Raw genomic sequence first — 17,867 nt, forward strand, 5'->3', positions numbered from 1 at the left:
CGAACCCCAGTTTGGGAACCACTGGTCTAGAAGAGTGTAGGGGACTGGAGTAGATGACTTCTTGAGGTCCCTTCCAGTTCTGTAATTCTCATTTGTGTGTCCTCTTCCTCATTAATTAAAGGGGGGGCACTCTTATTTCTTTCCAGTCCCAGCTTTCGCCTGATGAAGGTCATTAGCATCCTGGAACAGTTTCTGCAGACAGGACGCATGTCGGCTCTGATGTGGGAGGTCTGTCATCAGCAGGCACAGGCTGGTTTACCCACGTTTCAAGAGACCCTCCTCAACAAGGTTGTGTGTCTGCCTGACCACTTGTGCAACAAGCTCCAGGGGAATAACCTGCCTATATTCTTCCCACAAAACTATTTCCCTCTGCTGGCTACTGAAATCATCCAGGTGTTGCAGAGGATCTCTGACTCGTTAAGAGGTGAGATTGCAGACCAACTACAGCTGCACTGAGAGAGTGAAACAGTACAATGGGAGGTCTCCTGATAATCAGCCTCTAGGAAGATGTCAATGGCTGGCAATCTAAATGTTTCATTAAACATGTGTCTCGTTATACCACAGGTGGCTTGGACTGTTCCATCTCCTTCGTGTCTCAAGTGCTGGGGAAGGTATGCGTGCATGGGAGACAAGGTGAGTGCCTTGTAACATGGTTTTGGGCTAAAGGATATGATAGAATTACATGAACAAGGAACCGTGATTGTAATAGGGTGGTCACTAAAAGAGGGAGGTTGAGGGTAGATTCATTCGTGGCCTGGGATGTTGCCTACAGTTTGTAAACATGGCCTTCTCTCCTTTCTGAGGCATCCCAACTGTGTGTTTGTTACCTATCTCTCTTTCTCCGTGGCTGATCTGAGTGTGTTCCATTCTCCTTCTCCCAAGAGTCAATGAGAACACTAGTCTTCCAGGAGTCCTGCTGTCCTGGGCATTATACTTCCCTAGTGCCTTCCATCTGAGGTTCTGAAAATGCATTGCAAACACCAATGAGTTAAAAATCACAGCCCCTAGGTAACAGGCTGTGCATGTGATGAGCCTTCATTTTGGTTTCACTTAGCATTTTGGAGCAGGTGAAGGCTGCTTCCCATGTGCAGTAGCATGTAACAGATGGGGAAGTTAAGGAAGGAGTTCCAATCTCCTACTTCAACAAGGGATTCCTGGAAGCTACTGTCAAGCTGTCCTGCAGTGGCTCAAGAGCGTGTGGGTACCAACCTCAGGGCAGACTGTTAAGAAGCAGGGTACAAACCCCAAATTAGTTGTGAGTTCTATACTTAGATTTCACCAGCCAATTATCAAGTGTAAACTCCTCAAGCACTATAGCAGCCTTAACATGGAGTCATAGGTAGTCATCTTGGGTACTGTGATTTATCTTGCCACCCAGGAAAGCCTTCCTTTGTGATAGATGGTTCCTTACACCAAAAATCACAACAATATTCAGGTTACTCCCAGTCCCAAAGGACCAGTCACTTACCCCAGGTCAATTTCTCCTTAGGTCTCACACCAAAGGCAACTCTTAATTTATTAGAGGATTGACTATATCTAAAAATGTATTAACTAGAAAAAGGAAAGAAGAGAGTTATTTACAAGGTTTAAAAGAGGTAAATGTATATACACACAAATGAGTTCCAATCTCAAGTGTCAAAAAGTAATAGAAGCTTCTGTAATAAGCAAGATCTATGTGTCCTTTTGGGGCTAACCCCGGCCAAGCCCTGGGGATCTTTTGCTTATGCTTAGTAATCCTTGCCCTCAAAGCCCAAGCAGCATAAAAGATCCTCCTTGTTAGGGCTTTTTATTCCTTCCCCCACCTTCTGCTTCAAGTTGCAAATTCAGCTGTTCATGAGGGGTTGGGCGGGGGAGCAATCAACAAAGTATTTTGTCCTCTGATGTTCCACAATAGTTTTTCTGGTGTTGGGAAGAAGATAACATTTCCTGTGGGAAACTAGTATTTCACGTTTCTTAATGCTTCTCTTCTGTCTTGTGATTTACAGTTGCAGAGGAAACTCTTTTACCTTATAATATGGCATGCAGATATTATAAATGAGATTAATGCATGCAGCAACTTACAAGCATTTCATAAAGTCTAAACACTAAACACATTCTTATAATACTAACACACAGGTGAACCAGACTGGTTCCAGCTATGTACTTGTCAGTGTTCAGTGGAGACCTATGTGCCTTGGTATGAGCTGACACCTGGTCTGCCAGTGTCACAGCTACTAGGGCTACAAGTGAAAGCCCAGGTGAACCTGCAGGTAGGGCATACCTGTGAGAAGAATTGTGTGTTGTAGGTGCTGAATCATTGGGGGCAAACTTGTGTTCATGTTTATCTCTCTATAAGCAGCTTGATTTTGCAAACCATCCACATGGACTATGTAGTGGGCTATTGCCCCAGCTCCCTCCAATCAGTGAGCTTCCTTTTGTTCTCTCCCAATACAGAAGAGATTCTGAATGTGTTGGTGCCACGCCTAATGGATCTCACCAAGGTGGACTGCATCTGGCAGAGGATGTGCTGGCGACTGGTCGAGTGTGTGCCAGATCGTTGGATGGAAGCAGTGGTTTGCGGCTTTGTTCAGAAAGCACCAGGGTAAGAAATCAAGATTTTGGGGGAGAGGGAAGTAGTTGTTCTAGCTACACCTTACTCCTGGGGGGATTCTGCAGGGCTGCGCACCTGCAGAAAACAGCCTTCCCGCAGATTTCCTGCTTTTCCCTGCAGAAAACAGCAGGGAAGCAAAGGGAAGCTGGGGGGACGGGCGGGCGGTGATCATGTATGCAGTTTTTTTGTGGGGGGGATTGCTGCCCAAACAAAGGTGAGGCATGGGGGTTACATGCCGGGGCACACAGGGTTACATGCCATTCCCCCACCCCCATTTCTGCAAAAGCAGAGCTGCCCAGCTCGGTTGCATCTGGGGCTCCGCTGACTCTGTAGCGGAACACAGCCTCCTGGGTCCTAGTGCCAGTTGTGCTCCCCTTCTGTGTGCTGGGAGCCTTCCTATTTTCTGTGGAACAGTGACTGCCCGCAGTGGGGCTGGGGAAGGGGCGTGGGGGGAAGAGGCAGTGGGGAAGGAAGGGGGATGGAATGGAGAGGGGGATGTGGGAGTGAGGAGAGGGGGATGGAGAAGAAAAGGGGATAGGGGAACCACGGGGGGGGAAGCAGGAGCCTGGCATGTGATGTCCCCTCGGCAGCAGCTGAGGATCCCCCGTTAAGCAGACCCATCGAACCCTCACCCTGACAAGCCCTACCTCCCTACACCTGGACCCGTCCAACAAGCCCCCCACACCCAGACCCCCACCCCACTGAGCCCCAACCAGTTGCACCTAGACCCCCACTCCCCCAGCACTCGGACCCCCCCACTGAGCCCCCGCCAAGCCCCATTTTGCCACACCCAGACCCCGGCACTGAGCCCAACCACCATCACCTGGATCCCCTGCAGAGTTCCATTGCCCCTGCACCCCCCAACGAGCCCCTGTGCATCCAGATCTCCCACTGAGCTACCTGCACCCAGATTACCCCACACAGAAACCTCTCACCACACACCTGGATCCCTCCACACTTAGATCCTGCTGGGCTGAGCCTGCCCAGCCACACCTGGTGCGCCTGGCATAGAGGGGCAGGGCCCCAAGGTGTTTTTGGGGCAGGCCCAGCCCTTGCACTGTGTCAGGGTCAGGTGCAGCCTCACTGCCGACTGCCTGTACTGGAGGAGGTGGGGGCTCCAGGGTGATCTCCCACCTCAATGCAGCCAGTGGCCTGTGCTCCCCACTGCCATTCTGGAGCCACATTTAGTTATTGACAACATTTGCAGAATTTTAAAATATTGCGCACATAATTTTTATTTTTTTTGGTGCAGAATTCCCTCAGGTGTATAAACACCAGTACATTATTTCTTGAAGGATCTCAACCTGTGCACCATCATTTCACATGTTGCCACTTCCTGGGAAAGGTTGGGACTGGAATAGCTGGGGATTCATTCACTGGTAATCCTTCGACAGCATTTGAAACAGCACTAGATCTTTTTGCTACATTAATCACTTCTGTAGTTGTGTGGTAGCACTGCATGGAAGCTGTTTGACTGATCTATGACTTTTGATTATATTGCAAATGGGTAGCCACTTACAAAATCATGATTTGATGGAAATCAGCCTGAAGCAGTTCAGATAAATGGATCCCTGATAGTTTGCTGCTGACCTGTCTTGCTAGGGCGGATGTCTTGTCTCGATTACTGGGGAATCTGGTTGTGAAAAACAAGAAAGCTCAGTTTGTGGTGACCCAGAAACTACTACTCCTGCAATACAGCTATGTGGTAAGGGCTCTGCTGTGTCAATATGGGGAATGTAAGCCTCTAGCTGTTAGGAAGGCCAATGTTTTTCAACATGCTGAATTCTTGCCCAGGTAAGCTCCAGGTCTCTGGTCGTGGGCTTTATTCTGAAGCCTTTCCCCAGACTCCATACTCCTCACATATACTTGGACCTCAGCTGAAGATTGCTATAACTTCTCCCTGTCCAGTAAGGCAGACTAGGTGGTTCCTTTCAAGACACTAGGCTTGTATTCTGCCTTGTAGGTCAATCTGTGGTGATCAGCAGTGTTGTCACCTTTTCTCCTGGGAACCAAGGGAGGATTTGCATGTGACATCGGCAGTCTGGGGAGCTAGAGGCCCTGATCCCATCTAGAATCCAGGGGGAGAGGCTGGGAGCAAGTGTGACCTTCCCCCAAGAGGACAGGGAGAAGGAGTGCACTGGAGAAGCTCGGAGTTTGATTTGGAATTATCTGTACCCTCAGAGGTTGGAGAGAAATGATGTGGAAGTGAAACAGGTCAGTGGGTGAGCACTGGAGCCCATGAGGGTGTAGTGTGAAGATCGTGCTCTGCCTTATGTTCTGGAGTGTCTTGAGCATTAACTAGATCGTGGGTGGGAGAGAGGCACAAGACTTCAGCGAAGGGAAGGACAAGGTTCCCTGACTTCACGTTCCTTTTGTTTAATAGTAGGAGCAATATTTTAAATAAGACTTGCTGTGCATGGGTTGGTTCAGTGGGGTTTTTACTAGAAGGAGCCCTCTCTTGGGTGCCGTAGACATCACCGAAACTGTGTGATCTGAAATAGTTTGGGCACTGAAATACCCAGGCACAACAACATGCTCTAACTTTCCTAAGAGCGCTGTGGGTTTGCATAAACTCTGCACAGTCTTTCCCTGAACATTCTGATCAATTCACCCGGAATGGGAGGGGGTGGAAGGGGAGAGAGTGTGAATGTGTAAAGTCCTTGCTGATTAATAACTTTCTGCTCAGTATAACTAATCCTATTGTTTTCATTGTAGACTGCAGTGCTGCAGAACCTCCTTGGATACCTGGCCCTAGACAGCCTTCGACGTTCCTTATTGATCAAAGTAAGTTAGGTACCTTCAGTGATATATATTTAGGTTGGAATTTTTACTCCTGAACCCTCATTTTGTCCCAGTATCTGTGATGCTTCAGTGCTGTTTGATGACGCTGATAATGAGGATCACCTGTGTGAATGGGGTGATAAAGAATGCCCCCATGGTGGTCCTGGACAGAGCTGCATGGCCTCATTCAAAGTGTAGCAGAGAAGTCCTCTTCATAGGAATCACTGCCCTTCTGTCTCATCTCTAGAAAAGTAGTAAGATGGCCACCAGGGAATGCTGAGAAGGAAGGGGGAATAGAAAAGGAAGGAAATGTGGCTCAAAATGAAGGAAGAGTTGCTGTCCCACTTAAACAGGCCACAGTCCTCCCAGAGCTTCTAATGATACATTGTACTTCTGTAGCATCTCAACATCTGTGGATCCCCAAGCCTCACAACTCCCCTGTGAGGTAGGTTAGTTTTATCAATCCCATTTTATAGATTGGAGGGGGGAGGGGAGGGAGAGAAGTGATTTGAAGTGACTTATCCAAAGAGAGCGAGTCAATGACAGTTGGAAATAGAACCCAGCAGTCCTCCGACCCAGCCCTAGGCTCTAACTGTAAGATCATCCTCATATTTTCTAGGGCACAACAGCAGAGAACTCACTCTGGGGTCCGATTGGGAAGCCAGCAAATGAAAGGCTAAAAATAATTTTCTTAGTGTTTCTAATAAGCCCTTCTTATACTAAACTCCTCTTAGCTCTTCTTTTTAGTTCATGTATTAGCAGGAGTATTGTAATCAAGACACGAGAAGTAATTCTTCTGCTTACTTCGTGCTGATTAGGCCTCAGCTGGAGTATTGTGTCCAGTTCTGGGCGCCACATTTCAGGAAAGATGTGTACAAATTGGAGAAAGTCCAGAGAAGATCAACAAAAATGATTAAAGGTCTAGAAAACATGACCTATGAGGGAAGATTGAAAAAACTGGGTTTGTTTACTCTGGAAAAGAGAAGACGGAGAGGGGACATAAGTTTTCAAGTACATAAAAGGTTGTTACAAGGAGGAGGGAGAAAATTGTTCTTAACCTTTTGAGGATAGGACAAGAAGCAATGGGCTTAAATTGCAGCAAGGGCGGTTTAGGTTGGACATTAGGAAAAACTTCCTAACTGTCAGAGTGGTTTAAGCACTGGAATAAATTGCCTAGGGAGGTTGTGGAATCTCCATCATTGGGAATTTTTAAGAGCAGGTTGGACAAACACCTGTCAGGGATGGTCTAGATCAGGGGTCTCAAACACGCACCCCACAGGCCTCATTTCCTGCGGCCTGCCATAGGCACCATGTCACCACTCCTCCACCTACCTCCGCGCTCAGGGGAGGAGGCAGAGAAGAGGCGGGGCCGGGGTGGGGATTTGGGGAAGGGGTTGGAATAGGGGCAGGGAGGGGGTGGAATTGGGGCAGGGACTTTGGGGAAGGGGTTGGAATGGGGGCGGGGAAGGGGTGGGAAGAGGCAAGGCAGGGGCGGGGCATATACTGAAGTGTCGCTAGATACCTCTTGGCTATGGTAACACCCCTCTTTTCATTAGGTGCCAGCAATGTGCTTGGTAAGACCTCAAACAGCTTACAGTCTAGCAGAGATAAACAGGAGCCAGGATGCACAGGAAGACCCAGAGTGGGGGATTAACTTGGAGTGGTCTGGGAGAGCGGGTTGTTTGTTTGGGCATCTGTGGTGTGATTTGAATCATACCTGTCATTCCCCTTGGCTTCAGGGCTTTGTTGCAATGCACGTGCATTGCGAGCCTGTTCTGAAAGGTGCTAAGCACCCTGAGATCCCACTGGTCTCAGTGGGAGGAGAAGGCACCTCAGCTCCACACAAAGGAAGTTCTAACAGAGAGATGACCCAAGGGGTGATTCAAAACCTGTGTCCCAGCCCCTTGCTGTTCTGGGCTGTGACCTGAGGCCGAAAGGTGCTGCCTTCTGTGAGGTTCAGCGCATGCTCACGGCCAATGGCTCTTAGCCCATCGGTCCCCATGACTTTTGTATCGTTGTATGAAAAGGTTTCAGTGATGTGGCCCTCGGGCCAATGTACTAGTCCTCATGTGGCCCTCGTGATTTGAGTTTGAGATCCCTGGTCTAGATAATTCTCAGTCCTGCCTTGAGTGCAGGGGACTGGACTAGATGACCTCTTGAGGTCCCTTCCAGTTCTATGATTCTATGATTTAAGTTTTTTTAAAATGTTTTCCTTCAGACAGTGGCAAATCCATTAAAACAATTTTAGCCAACACAGGCAGTGAGCTACGATTCAGTGGTGAAGGAGTACCCCTTATTGCTTTAAAACATTCTTGATCACCACATGAAGCACTGGTGAATGGCTCCGAAGGGAGCTATGTCTGGTTACTCTCATCCAGAGAGTTTCTGCTGTGATGTGGGGGAACTGGTTTTCCCCTTTTGTAACTGCTGTTATCTCTTAGATTGTTTTGTTCCACTTCCTTCTTTTCACTGAGTTGCATAACTGTGATTTTTGGTCAGTTAATATATAGCAATATCCATGACAGTCTGACCTCCATTGGGCTGTGACTGAAATGTTCAGAGGTTGGGCATCAGAGATCAGTCCTGTGTGTTTGATGGAGAATGCGGATAGCGGAGAGGCTGCTGGTTACTAGTTTAGGGAGCTAGGTGTTAAAGTTCCTTTCCCTACCAAAAAATTTGTCGCCTCTGCCCTGTACACAAAGGGGAGGGAACGCTTCGGCTCCATACCGCTCAAAAGTCTCAGCACACTGGGAGGTTTTTTTGGGGTAAGCATAAAATAAATAGAATGTAATGTAAAAAATCAATAACCCCAGGCTTTCTGCACTGACTGCATTAGTCATTGTCTTATTGAATTTAAAACCTCCATTATTTAATTTACCCAGAGCTGACATGGAATTTCCAGCCAGTAACACCAGTATGTCATGGAATTCAGGACCCTTGCCACAGAAATTTCTCTCAGTGGAGAGCTGGAGCCCTGCACCCAGGCAAGAGGCCACCACACTTTACAGGGACTGATTATGCTGAGTGAAGGGTAGAGTAGTCCTTAGGCCACCTGGTTGGTTGAGGGTGTGGTGTGTTTGTGTGAGAGTGACTTTCAGATGCAGCACAGACCCACTCCATCTAGCTAATGCTGTAAACTTATGAACCAGGTGCTGAAAGAACTCCTGGAGACCTGGGGCAGCAGCAGTGCTGTGAAACACTGTCCAGTTGAGCAACAACTGTATGTTAGCAAGGCCATCCTGATCTGCCTCTCCCACCTGAAGGAGCCTGAAATAGAGAGCAACGGACAAGGTGAGGGAGGAGGGAAGGAGCAGAGAGAACAAAGAGGTCTTCTTCCCTCCACTGGATTCTGACTTTTCCCCTCTTTAGCCCTCTGTCCTTGATGCCCCTAATCATAACCATTGGCTCCACGTCCTGCAGGCCTGATCCTACGAACATACCCAAGCTCTGATCATTTGAGTAGTCCCACTGAATTCAGTGAGGCTATTCATGTGAGTGACGCTGCTTATGTGTGTAAGTATCTAGAGGATCAGGGTCTTACCAATTTCTTCTCCGTGCATTTTTCACTTTGGACCTTATCTTAAACTCCCAGTATCTGAAAGCCACAAATTCTGAAGTCTGGAAAATCGTGAGGTGACCTATTCCTGCTGCAGTGTGAGTATTTATAGTGCAAGATGATTTTGAAACAAAGCTTAGGATTTGGACTCTGTGGAGGCTAAGGAAGGCTGCCTTGCTGAAAACATGAGAGAATTTGTTAACACCAGTATGAAAGTTCAGTGTCAGAGATGCTGACTAGCAATAGGAACATCTGTAGCACCTTCTTTTGAAGACCTCATAGCATTTTGAATCATTGATTGGTTAATCTTCAGAACATTTCTGTGATGAGGTAGGGCGCATAGATTTTGAGAAGGAGCAGTTGGGCACGTCAAATCCTCCCTGTCTCTCAAGGTCCTGGAGAGAGGATTTGTGGCAGAGTAGGAAATGGATCTCAGGTCTTTGGACTCCCACTCTTGAGTCTTAGCCAGGACTGTCATCCTTCTCCTAAACCATAATCTAGTCTGGTTTAATTCAGATATGGGTTATGGGGGTGTGGAAATATAGAACATTATCATAGCATAATATCATAATAGCAAGGCAAAAGAGAGATGTTCTGTTTTAGAGTGGGAAACCTTGATTGTGTGATTCTACTTGTATGACAACTCATGTTCTGTTAAATCCTGTGACTAATGTAGATTAACTCATTCAGCCCGTTGTATGTGTGTCAGAGAAAGAGCTCTTCATTGTGCTGCTCTTCAGCATGCTATGTTCTGTCTGGCTTAGGATAAAGAGTGCTTCCTAGTGGTTAGAGAAGACACTGGAAGTTCAGAATCAGGTGCTGAAAGAACTTCTGGGGACCTGTTGGAGCAGTAGTGCTGTCAAACACTCCTGGGTTCTGTTCCCAGTCCTTACACTTACTATGTGACTTTGGATAAGTCATCTCTGATCCCTCTTTGTAAATTACATTAATATTTGTTAAGTAACAAAATTACATAGACAGTTACTGATAGCATTCAGGCTGCTGATGTGCTGAGACCACTGCCTATCATGCTGACTAGCCTCTCTCATTGTTTGCTTGTGCTCCCCGGCTGTCTGTCTGTATCAACCTGTTATCTCTTGTCTGATCGCAGGGACCATTTTTTCACTCTGTGTCTGAACAGCGCCCAGCACAATGGGATCTGGATTCAGGACTAGGGCTTCTGGTGCTACCACAATACAAATAATAAATGATGATTCACCTACACCCAGGGGGCTCTTGAGAGGGTGAATTAACTTTCATGCAGTGCTTTGAAAACATAAGTGCTATTTATTATTATTTATTAGAAAACAAGTTTATTTCATCCCAGCCAACTCAAGATTCTTCTGTTAAAACCTGGCCTTGTATAGATACAAACTATGGTGTGTTAATGAATGATCAGATTTCTCACTGGCTGACGTTAGAGAGATGTAAGCTTTTATTGGTGAATAACGATCAACCTGTCAGCAGTCAGAATCTATTAGGGGAGATGAAAGACAGCTGCCACTCTGAACAATGGGTTCAGAAATGCCACTGGTAATTAATTACCTGTCACAGCTCAGGCACATGGTGAGAAGTATTCCTCCCTGTGTGAGTTCCAGGTTGTTGCACTGATCAAAATGGATGCAATTTCTATAATAACACAGTCAGCCCATTTCATCTGTCATAGCAGTTTTGAAGCCATTGGATTTATGCCTGGGATTAATTTGGCCTAACACACTTTTTTGGTATTTTGGTAAACTCTTTTATTAAAACAAACGTTCTAGGATATGTGTGATGTGTTTGTACCATTGTGTTTGGCTTCAAAACCTAGCCCTGCTGCATAGCTTCTTGACATGATGGAGAAAGAAAACAGCTCTGCAGAAAGAGAATTGCTGTATAGAATCTGTGTCAGCCTCCACCCCGGGGCCTTTGTCTGTCTTTCTGCCTGTAGTGGGAGTTGTGTAGCTAAAGATTTGGGTTCTCAGCTAGGTGTGCTATCTGGGAGCTGCCATAGCCAGGGATGCTGTGCTCACTCTGCCATGTGCTGCTTGTCCTTTCAGAACTTCTCACCAGCATGATGGGAGGGATGAAATGCCGCCTGGACAGCAACTTGCCACGGGTTCGGCGTCTGGGAATGATAGTGGCAGAAAGCATCAGTTCCAGAATAACTACAGATGGGCCCAGCCTGAAATTCCAGGTGAGATTACAGTGATGCCTGACTCTGCTGTGCAGGGATGGGGAGAAATGTCCCCTTTAAAGCAGATGGCTGACCCCTACTCTCTGGAAGGGAAGAGGGGCACCAGTACCCCTCAGAATGAGGGGATATCAGTTTGCAAAATGGAATTGCATTGAAAAGATGCAAAGGCAGCATAGAGGATGTGGGCAGGGTCAAGGTGAGGGGTGCATGGGGGTGTGGTGAGAGAGAGAGCATATGCCTCAGGAGGACTTGGTCACAGCCAGGCAGAGTCAAGAACTCTGACATGACAACAGGGTTTAGTATGGCCAGCTCCAAAATTAAAACTGCTAGATTTCCATATCATGCAGCACCTGATCAATGGGAGGTGTCCCATTGAAATCCCCTTCAGCGGGAGTTGATTAGAGTCCTGAAACTGGGGTGAACATCCAGAAGGAGGGTCTGTAAAGTCACTGGTGGTTGTGATTTTCAAGACTGAGTAGGGGATTTAGCCGCACAATCCCCATTCGTTTCAATGGGAATTAAACCCCACAGCTGCTTACTTGCCTTTGAGAATCTTAAATATTGTTTGCACAGCATCAGCTGTAGTGCTGCATTGTGACTTCAGACCTGTTAAATGCTTTAAAGATTATAAATAACACCGAGACCAAATCTGACTAAGCAATAACTTGTATATCCTGAGCCCAGTGTGAAAGGTGCATATGGCTGAGATTGCAAATCTCCACATGCATTTATCATTTGATCCTTCACTATTTAAAAACTAAGGCCCAATTCTGAGAAGTGCTGAGCTCTCATAACCTTCAACTGCAGATTTATTGTATTTAATTGATGTAAAAGCCTCCTCAGCATACAGTAATTTCTATTTTACATGTCTAGTATGAAGATGATGATGAGACCAGAGAGCTAAAGTCTCTCCAGCAGACAGCACCACTACAGCTCCCTGTCACTGACCTGCCAAATGCTGGGTGAGATTGCCACTCATAGCCGTATATATGCCTAGTGTAAAAACATAATGAGCACAGATACCAGGCAAATCATTCTTAGTAAAGGTTATAAAGACAAAGCCTATCTCTGACTATAATCCTTCCACGTTGGTGGATGGTAAACTCCAGACAGACAATCCCAGCTCTGAAGGCAGGAAGTCTGTATTTGTTAGAATCCACTAAGGTGTAAATTGCTGTAATCTTCACTGTGCTGTGCATTACAGTTGGCTATCTCTCTGCAGCCAGCATGTTTCTAGTTCAAAGGTCAAATGGAAGCATGTTTTAGAATTGTGTGTCTGATGACTGTATTTCCTTGGGATTCTTGTAACTCTACGTGCCCCTGAAGCGATCCAAGTGGGCTGGGGAATCTTTGGGTATCTCAGGGTAGACTGGGAGCTGTGTGTCCACAGCCTGTCCATTGCTAACTGACATACAGTATTAACTTCTGTCCAAAAGCATTAACTTCTGGCTATACTCTGACCTTTCATGGGATTTGCTGTCTGAAGATCTCAAAGCACTTTACAGAGGTTAGTGAGTAAAGCCTCCCAATGCTACTATGAGGTAGAAATAGTGACTGAGATGTGGAGAGGTGAAAGTGACGTGCCCAAGGCTACATGGCAAATTGCTGTTGGAGCTGTGTGAAGAGCTCAGATCTCCTGACTCTGTCTTGTACATTAACCACTACTGAATGGTGCCTCCTGATTTGTTCATGGTTTTCATAGCTCTTAAGAATACACAGGCCAACACTTCCTCTGCCCTGAGATGACTGTGTGTCTGCTCTTACCCAGAGTCTTTTGGGTTCTCTCCATTAGCACAATCTTAATCTTTGTTAGGAACTAAAACAAGCTCAGGTGGCAGTCCAGGGAACTAGCTCATGCTGTCTGCCATCTCCACTCTTTCCCCATCATGAGGTCTCCCCACACCTGTACAGCTACTCTAGCTTTTTCTCCTCATAGCTGGACCATTCTAGGTGAACCCACACTGAAATGAGATTCCAGTGCCTACTGTAGATAGAGGGTGTGGGTGTGTGGATTGGGGGGTTTTACCTTGGAAAATCTAGTCTCCTGCTTGTGATCATGGATTTTTAAGATCCTTGTTACTTTATGCCTTTGACACTTTCTCATTGCCAACAGCAGGAATAACAGTCCATCTGCTACACCAAAAGCTGTGTCAAAACCAAGTGGGAACCCACACCCAGCAGCCCCTGCAGTACCAGAGGAGGGATCTGACTTGGCGCTCGACAGGTACATGCAAGAACTAAACTACTAAGCAAAAAGCTGATTTGAAATAAAAAGTAAATGACAGATCCTTGAAAGCTGACTGTGTGAGAGAGAGGCTGTACTGCTCCATCTGAACTGGGGAGCAAACCAGGCTGTGTGTAAAGGGTAATTGCAGATACAAGGGCTAGGGAGAGGGGGCAGGGAGGGAGCAGAGATGAGCAAGTGGGGGAGCGAGGTCTTGCAGAGAAGAGGCAGTGTGAGGGCAGGGACTGAATTCAGGAGACAGCATGTGTTGATCCTGGCAGATGCAGATCCACATCCACATTTTTGTATCTGAGCAGGGCTCCCACATGCTATTGGTTTTGTTACCATAAAAACATTCATTATTAAGCTGGACATTTGGAGGCTCTTAATCTATAACGTGGGCTTGGTGCCTTTTAGGTATTTCAGACAATTACTTGAGGGGGGATTAAATACAGAGTAATTTAATGGATAAAAATGACTGTGCAGAGAACCATTATTATTTCAGATTGATTTTTTTTTGTCCCATGACATTAACATGCTCACATCCAGACTAATGGGATGAGATTGCATTCACAGCCACAAAATATAGCCTATTGGATAAAGAAATCTGGTTTTAAGCCTGGATTCAGTTTTGAACCACCAAAGATTTTTTTCAGAGTGGTAGCCGTGTTAGTCTGTATCAGCAAAAACAACGAGGAGTCCTTGTGGCACTTTAGAGACTAACAAATTTATTTGGGCATAAGCTCTCGTGGGCTAAAACCCACCAGTATCCACATGTACAGACTCCTCTGCACAGTCTGCTGGAAAGAGACAGACTCTACTCTATTACTTTCAAGGAGCTTGAAGTTAACTGTTTCAGGCACTAGCCAGCAGTCTATAGCAAGGGGAAATCCATCCACCCAGTATGACAATTCTGGATGGGGGCTGGGTAGTGAAGGCCTGCAGTAGCTAAATTAAGTAGCCAGCTGGGCTACCAAGATTTTTAAAAAAAAGACATCATTCACCTTTGATAAAACATTCCCTCCTCTGACGTAGGCAGCAACTAATTTCAATGCCCATTTAAGACTAAAGTTATCTCCGATCCATGCAGCGCCACATTTTCCCATATTTAAAAAGGCACATTTTCAAGTTACAGACACTACTGTGTAATTCCCCAACAACTGTCTAGCCCAGCTGTGCAATTCCCAAAGTCTTTCCAAACCACAATCCTGGACACAGACTTTTCTCTATCTTTCTGGGTGACTGGGCAACAAAATGGCAGATGAAATTTAATTTTGATAAATGCAAAGTAATGCACATTGGAAAGCATAATCCTAACTATACATATAAAATGAAGGGGTCTAAATTAGCTGTTACCACTCAAGAAAGAGATCTTGGAGTCATTGTGGATAGTTCTCTGAAAACATCCACTCAGTGTGCAGCGGCAGTCAAAAAAAGCGAACAGAATGCTGGGAATAATTAAGAAAGGGATAGATAATAGGACAGAAAATATCATGTTGCTTCTATATAAATCCATGGTACACCCAAATCTTGAATGCTGTGTGCAGATGTGGTCGCCCCATCTCAAAAAAGATATATTGGAATTGGAAAAGGTCCAGAAAAGGGCAACAAAAATGATTAGGGGTGTGGCTTACGTATGAGGAGAGATTAATAAGACTAGGACTTTTCAGCTTGGAAAAGAGACAGCTAAGGGGAGATATGATTGAGGTCTATAAAATCATGACTGGTGTAGAGAAAGTAGATAAGGAAGTGTTGTTTACTACTTCTCATAACCCAAGTAGTAGGGGTCAACAAATGAAATTAATAGGCAGCTGGTTTAAAACAAATAAAAGGAAGTATTTCTTCACACAACGCACAGTCAACCTGTGGGACTCCTTGCCAGAGGATGTTGTAAAGGCCAAGACCATAACAGGGTTCAAAAAAGAACTAGATAGATTCATGGAGGATAGGATACTGGGCTAGATGGACCTTTGGTCTGACCCAGTAGGGCCATTTTTATGTTTTTATGTTCTATGTGGTCTTTCCATATTTTTGAGAGTCAGGATGCTCCCTCTGCTGATCCAGTTTCAGATCAGACACTGACCTGCCTCTCCAACAGAGCTGTTGACACCTTATCCTCCCACTACCCAAGCTGCTGATGGAGGCTCTTTTCACACAATGTACAGATCAAGACAACAGTGTTCTTCAGCTTACGGAATTTTCGCACAGGGCTTTGGACTGCACGCACTCCCCTGTGCCTCATGTAATGAGCGAGCAGCATGTAGGAATCGTTAAGAGGCAGGGCTCTAACTTCATTTCCCATGTGAAGTGCTTTCCATTAAGAAAAAACAAACTAGAAAAAATTTTCAGGATTTATTTCCTGGACACAGATGTTACAGAGGGTGTTTTTTCTGTAGCAGAGTAAAGCAACTAGTCCGACAGACCAACTCTGAAGCCTGATCTAGTGGTCAAATACGGGAAGATTCTATATGCAGCATGACCACTGAGTCTTTGAGGCACAATTTGGGGGAATGACATACCAGTTTCCCCCATTTATAAAATGGGGATAGTAATATTCACCCACATCAGACAAGTGTTTGGGAGGTTTAATTTGTTTAATATTTATAAAAAGCAACAAAGAGTCCTGTGGCACCTGTGCCAGGATCAACCCGCGATCCACTAGCAGGCTTTTACCTCTATCTGTAAGCCGTCTCACAAGGGCTAGGGAGAGGGGACAGGGAGGGAGCAGAGATGAGCAAGTGGGGGAGCGAGGTCTTGCAGAGAAGAGGCAGTGTGAGGGCAGGGACTGGGGGTAAGGGGTGGTGCGGGGACTGGGCCTTGAGGAGAAGGGGCGGTGCAGGGGGTAGGTGGGGGGAAGGGGTGTCACATCGCATGCTACTCCCGGGGGCGAGCGAGCGACAGCACCTGGAAGCAGCAGCGCGGGACGGAGGGGTGGGGTGCTGGGGCCCTGCTTGCTCCAATCCCCATGGCTGGGGGAGGGCCCTGCTGCCCGGGAGCGCAGTCAGTGCTGCCGGGCCATGGTGGGGATGCTGGCCCTTTCCATGGGGCCCGAGCCATTGGATGGGAAGCGGCATGGCAAACGGGTGCTGGTCAACCCCAACTCTGGCCTGCTGTCCAGCAACAGGCTGCCACTGGGCTGCCCGAGCTGGACGCCGCAGGCCAGGCTCCGCCAGAGACAGAGGTAGGGCTTCTTCCTGACCAGTTTCTCCCTTGTTACAGTAATGTAGTTTCCGTTTTCCATTGGCTGCTGAGCTCCACTAGTTAATGTGTTTAGGGAAGTGCAGGAAAGGGTTTACCTATTTTACATGCCTCCCTGTTCATCAGCAGAGCAGTTAAGGAGTAGCAGATCTTTAGAGCCCTGCGTGGTTGTATCCACATCCACTCCACTATCCACAGTAATGGTCCATGGATATTCACGGATTTGCAGAGCTCTACCCATCTCACCGTCCTCAACGCTTGATAACCAATGCTTCCTTTGCCTGCTGGATCCTTGTAGGTTGGGGTACTGAGCAACCTCTGTTTGGTATAAGGATGGAAAGGTGAGAAGGGAGGAGAATGTGCCCTGTCTGTCTGTTTAGCATGAAGGAGGAGAAGGTGACCTGGTCGAATCCACGTGGACTAATTCATGCCTACGCTTCTTTCACAGCGATGATGATCTCGTCCCTTACGACATGTCAGAAGATAAAGAGCTGAAGAAGATGAAAGCTCCTGTCTATATCCGAGACTGTATTGAAGGTAGGAGATTCTGGGTAGAGTCTATTAAATCTTCACTTGGAAATGCTCATCTCTTACTCTGTTCTGGGGTGGTTCCTGGTACAGGCTAGTTTTTGTGAGTTGACTCAAAGTTGTGGTACTTCGGAAATTGGTGTTCCAGTTTTGAATTGTTAGTTCCTAACGGCATGTCTACACTACAAACTTTTGCTGATGCAAGTTTTGTCGGCATAAAGCCACCACACTTGTGCACGTGCATACTTGGCTCCTTGCATCCACACTGGGCATACTCACCTGGGGCGTTTGTTTCGATGTGCAGTGCACCATGGGAAGGTATGCCACGGTCCAGTGCTCTGTCTTTTGGGAAGTTTTGGCAGTGCACAGTGGGGCAGAAACAAATTGCGCAAGGGTGACTGCTACTGCAGGATCAAGTTCCCATCATGCAACTTTCTCCACCCCATAATGCTATCTGTATCCCATCATTTTCATGCCTATTTTGAAAACCCAAAGAACCTGCCTGGGGCCTGTTGCTGTCCACCATCTCTGACCAAAGCATGTAGCATGCATTATTGTCATGAGCATTGCAAGCACAGTATGCATGATACTCGGGTATTTGCAGTCACAAGAAGAGCTCTGAGGAACATGACGATTTGCTGAAGAGCAGATTGCTATGGGACATAGAACCATATTCAAGGTTGTTGGTGGCATTCACGGAGCAGGTGCAAATGGTGGAGTGCCACTTCTGGGTCCAAGATACGAGCACTGACTGGCAGGATCACATCGTAATGCAGGCTTGGGATGACAAGCAGTGGCTGCAGAACTTTCAGAT

At 46.6% G+C, this 17,867-nt stretch overlaps 1 protein-coding gene across 1 annotated transcript in view; it reads left to right on the plus strand.

The window, feature by feature from the left end:
• The window catches only part of TELO2 (telomere maintenance 2), a 54,441-nt gene that overhangs the window by 10,990 nt on the left and 25,584 nt on the right, over window positions 1–17,867 (plus strand). The window contains 10 exon segments of the mRNA XM_024219016.2: window positions 147–424; window positions 565–633; window positions 2,434–2,581; window positions 4,193–4,295; window positions 5,306–5,374; window positions 8,521–8,662; window positions 10,967–11,103; window positions 11,977–12,065; window positions 13,217–13,327; window positions 16,974–17,062. Of these exon segments, the coding sequence (XP_024074784.2) occupies window positions 147–424; window positions 565–633; window positions 2,434–2,581; window positions 4,193–4,295; window positions 5,306–5,374; window positions 8,521–8,662; window positions 10,967–11,103; window positions 11,977–12,065; window positions 13,217–13,327; window positions 16,974–17,062 (1,235 nt within the window).

Source organism: Terrapene carolina, unplaced genomic scaffold (assembly GCF_002925995.2).
Source record: "Terrapene carolina triunguis isolate 2854851 unplaced genomic scaffold, T_m_triunguis-2.0 Scaffold67, whole genome shotgun sequence".
In the NCBI taxonomy this organism is placed as follows: Eukaryota; Metazoa; Chordata; order Testudines; family Emydidae; genus Terrapene; species Terrapene triunguis.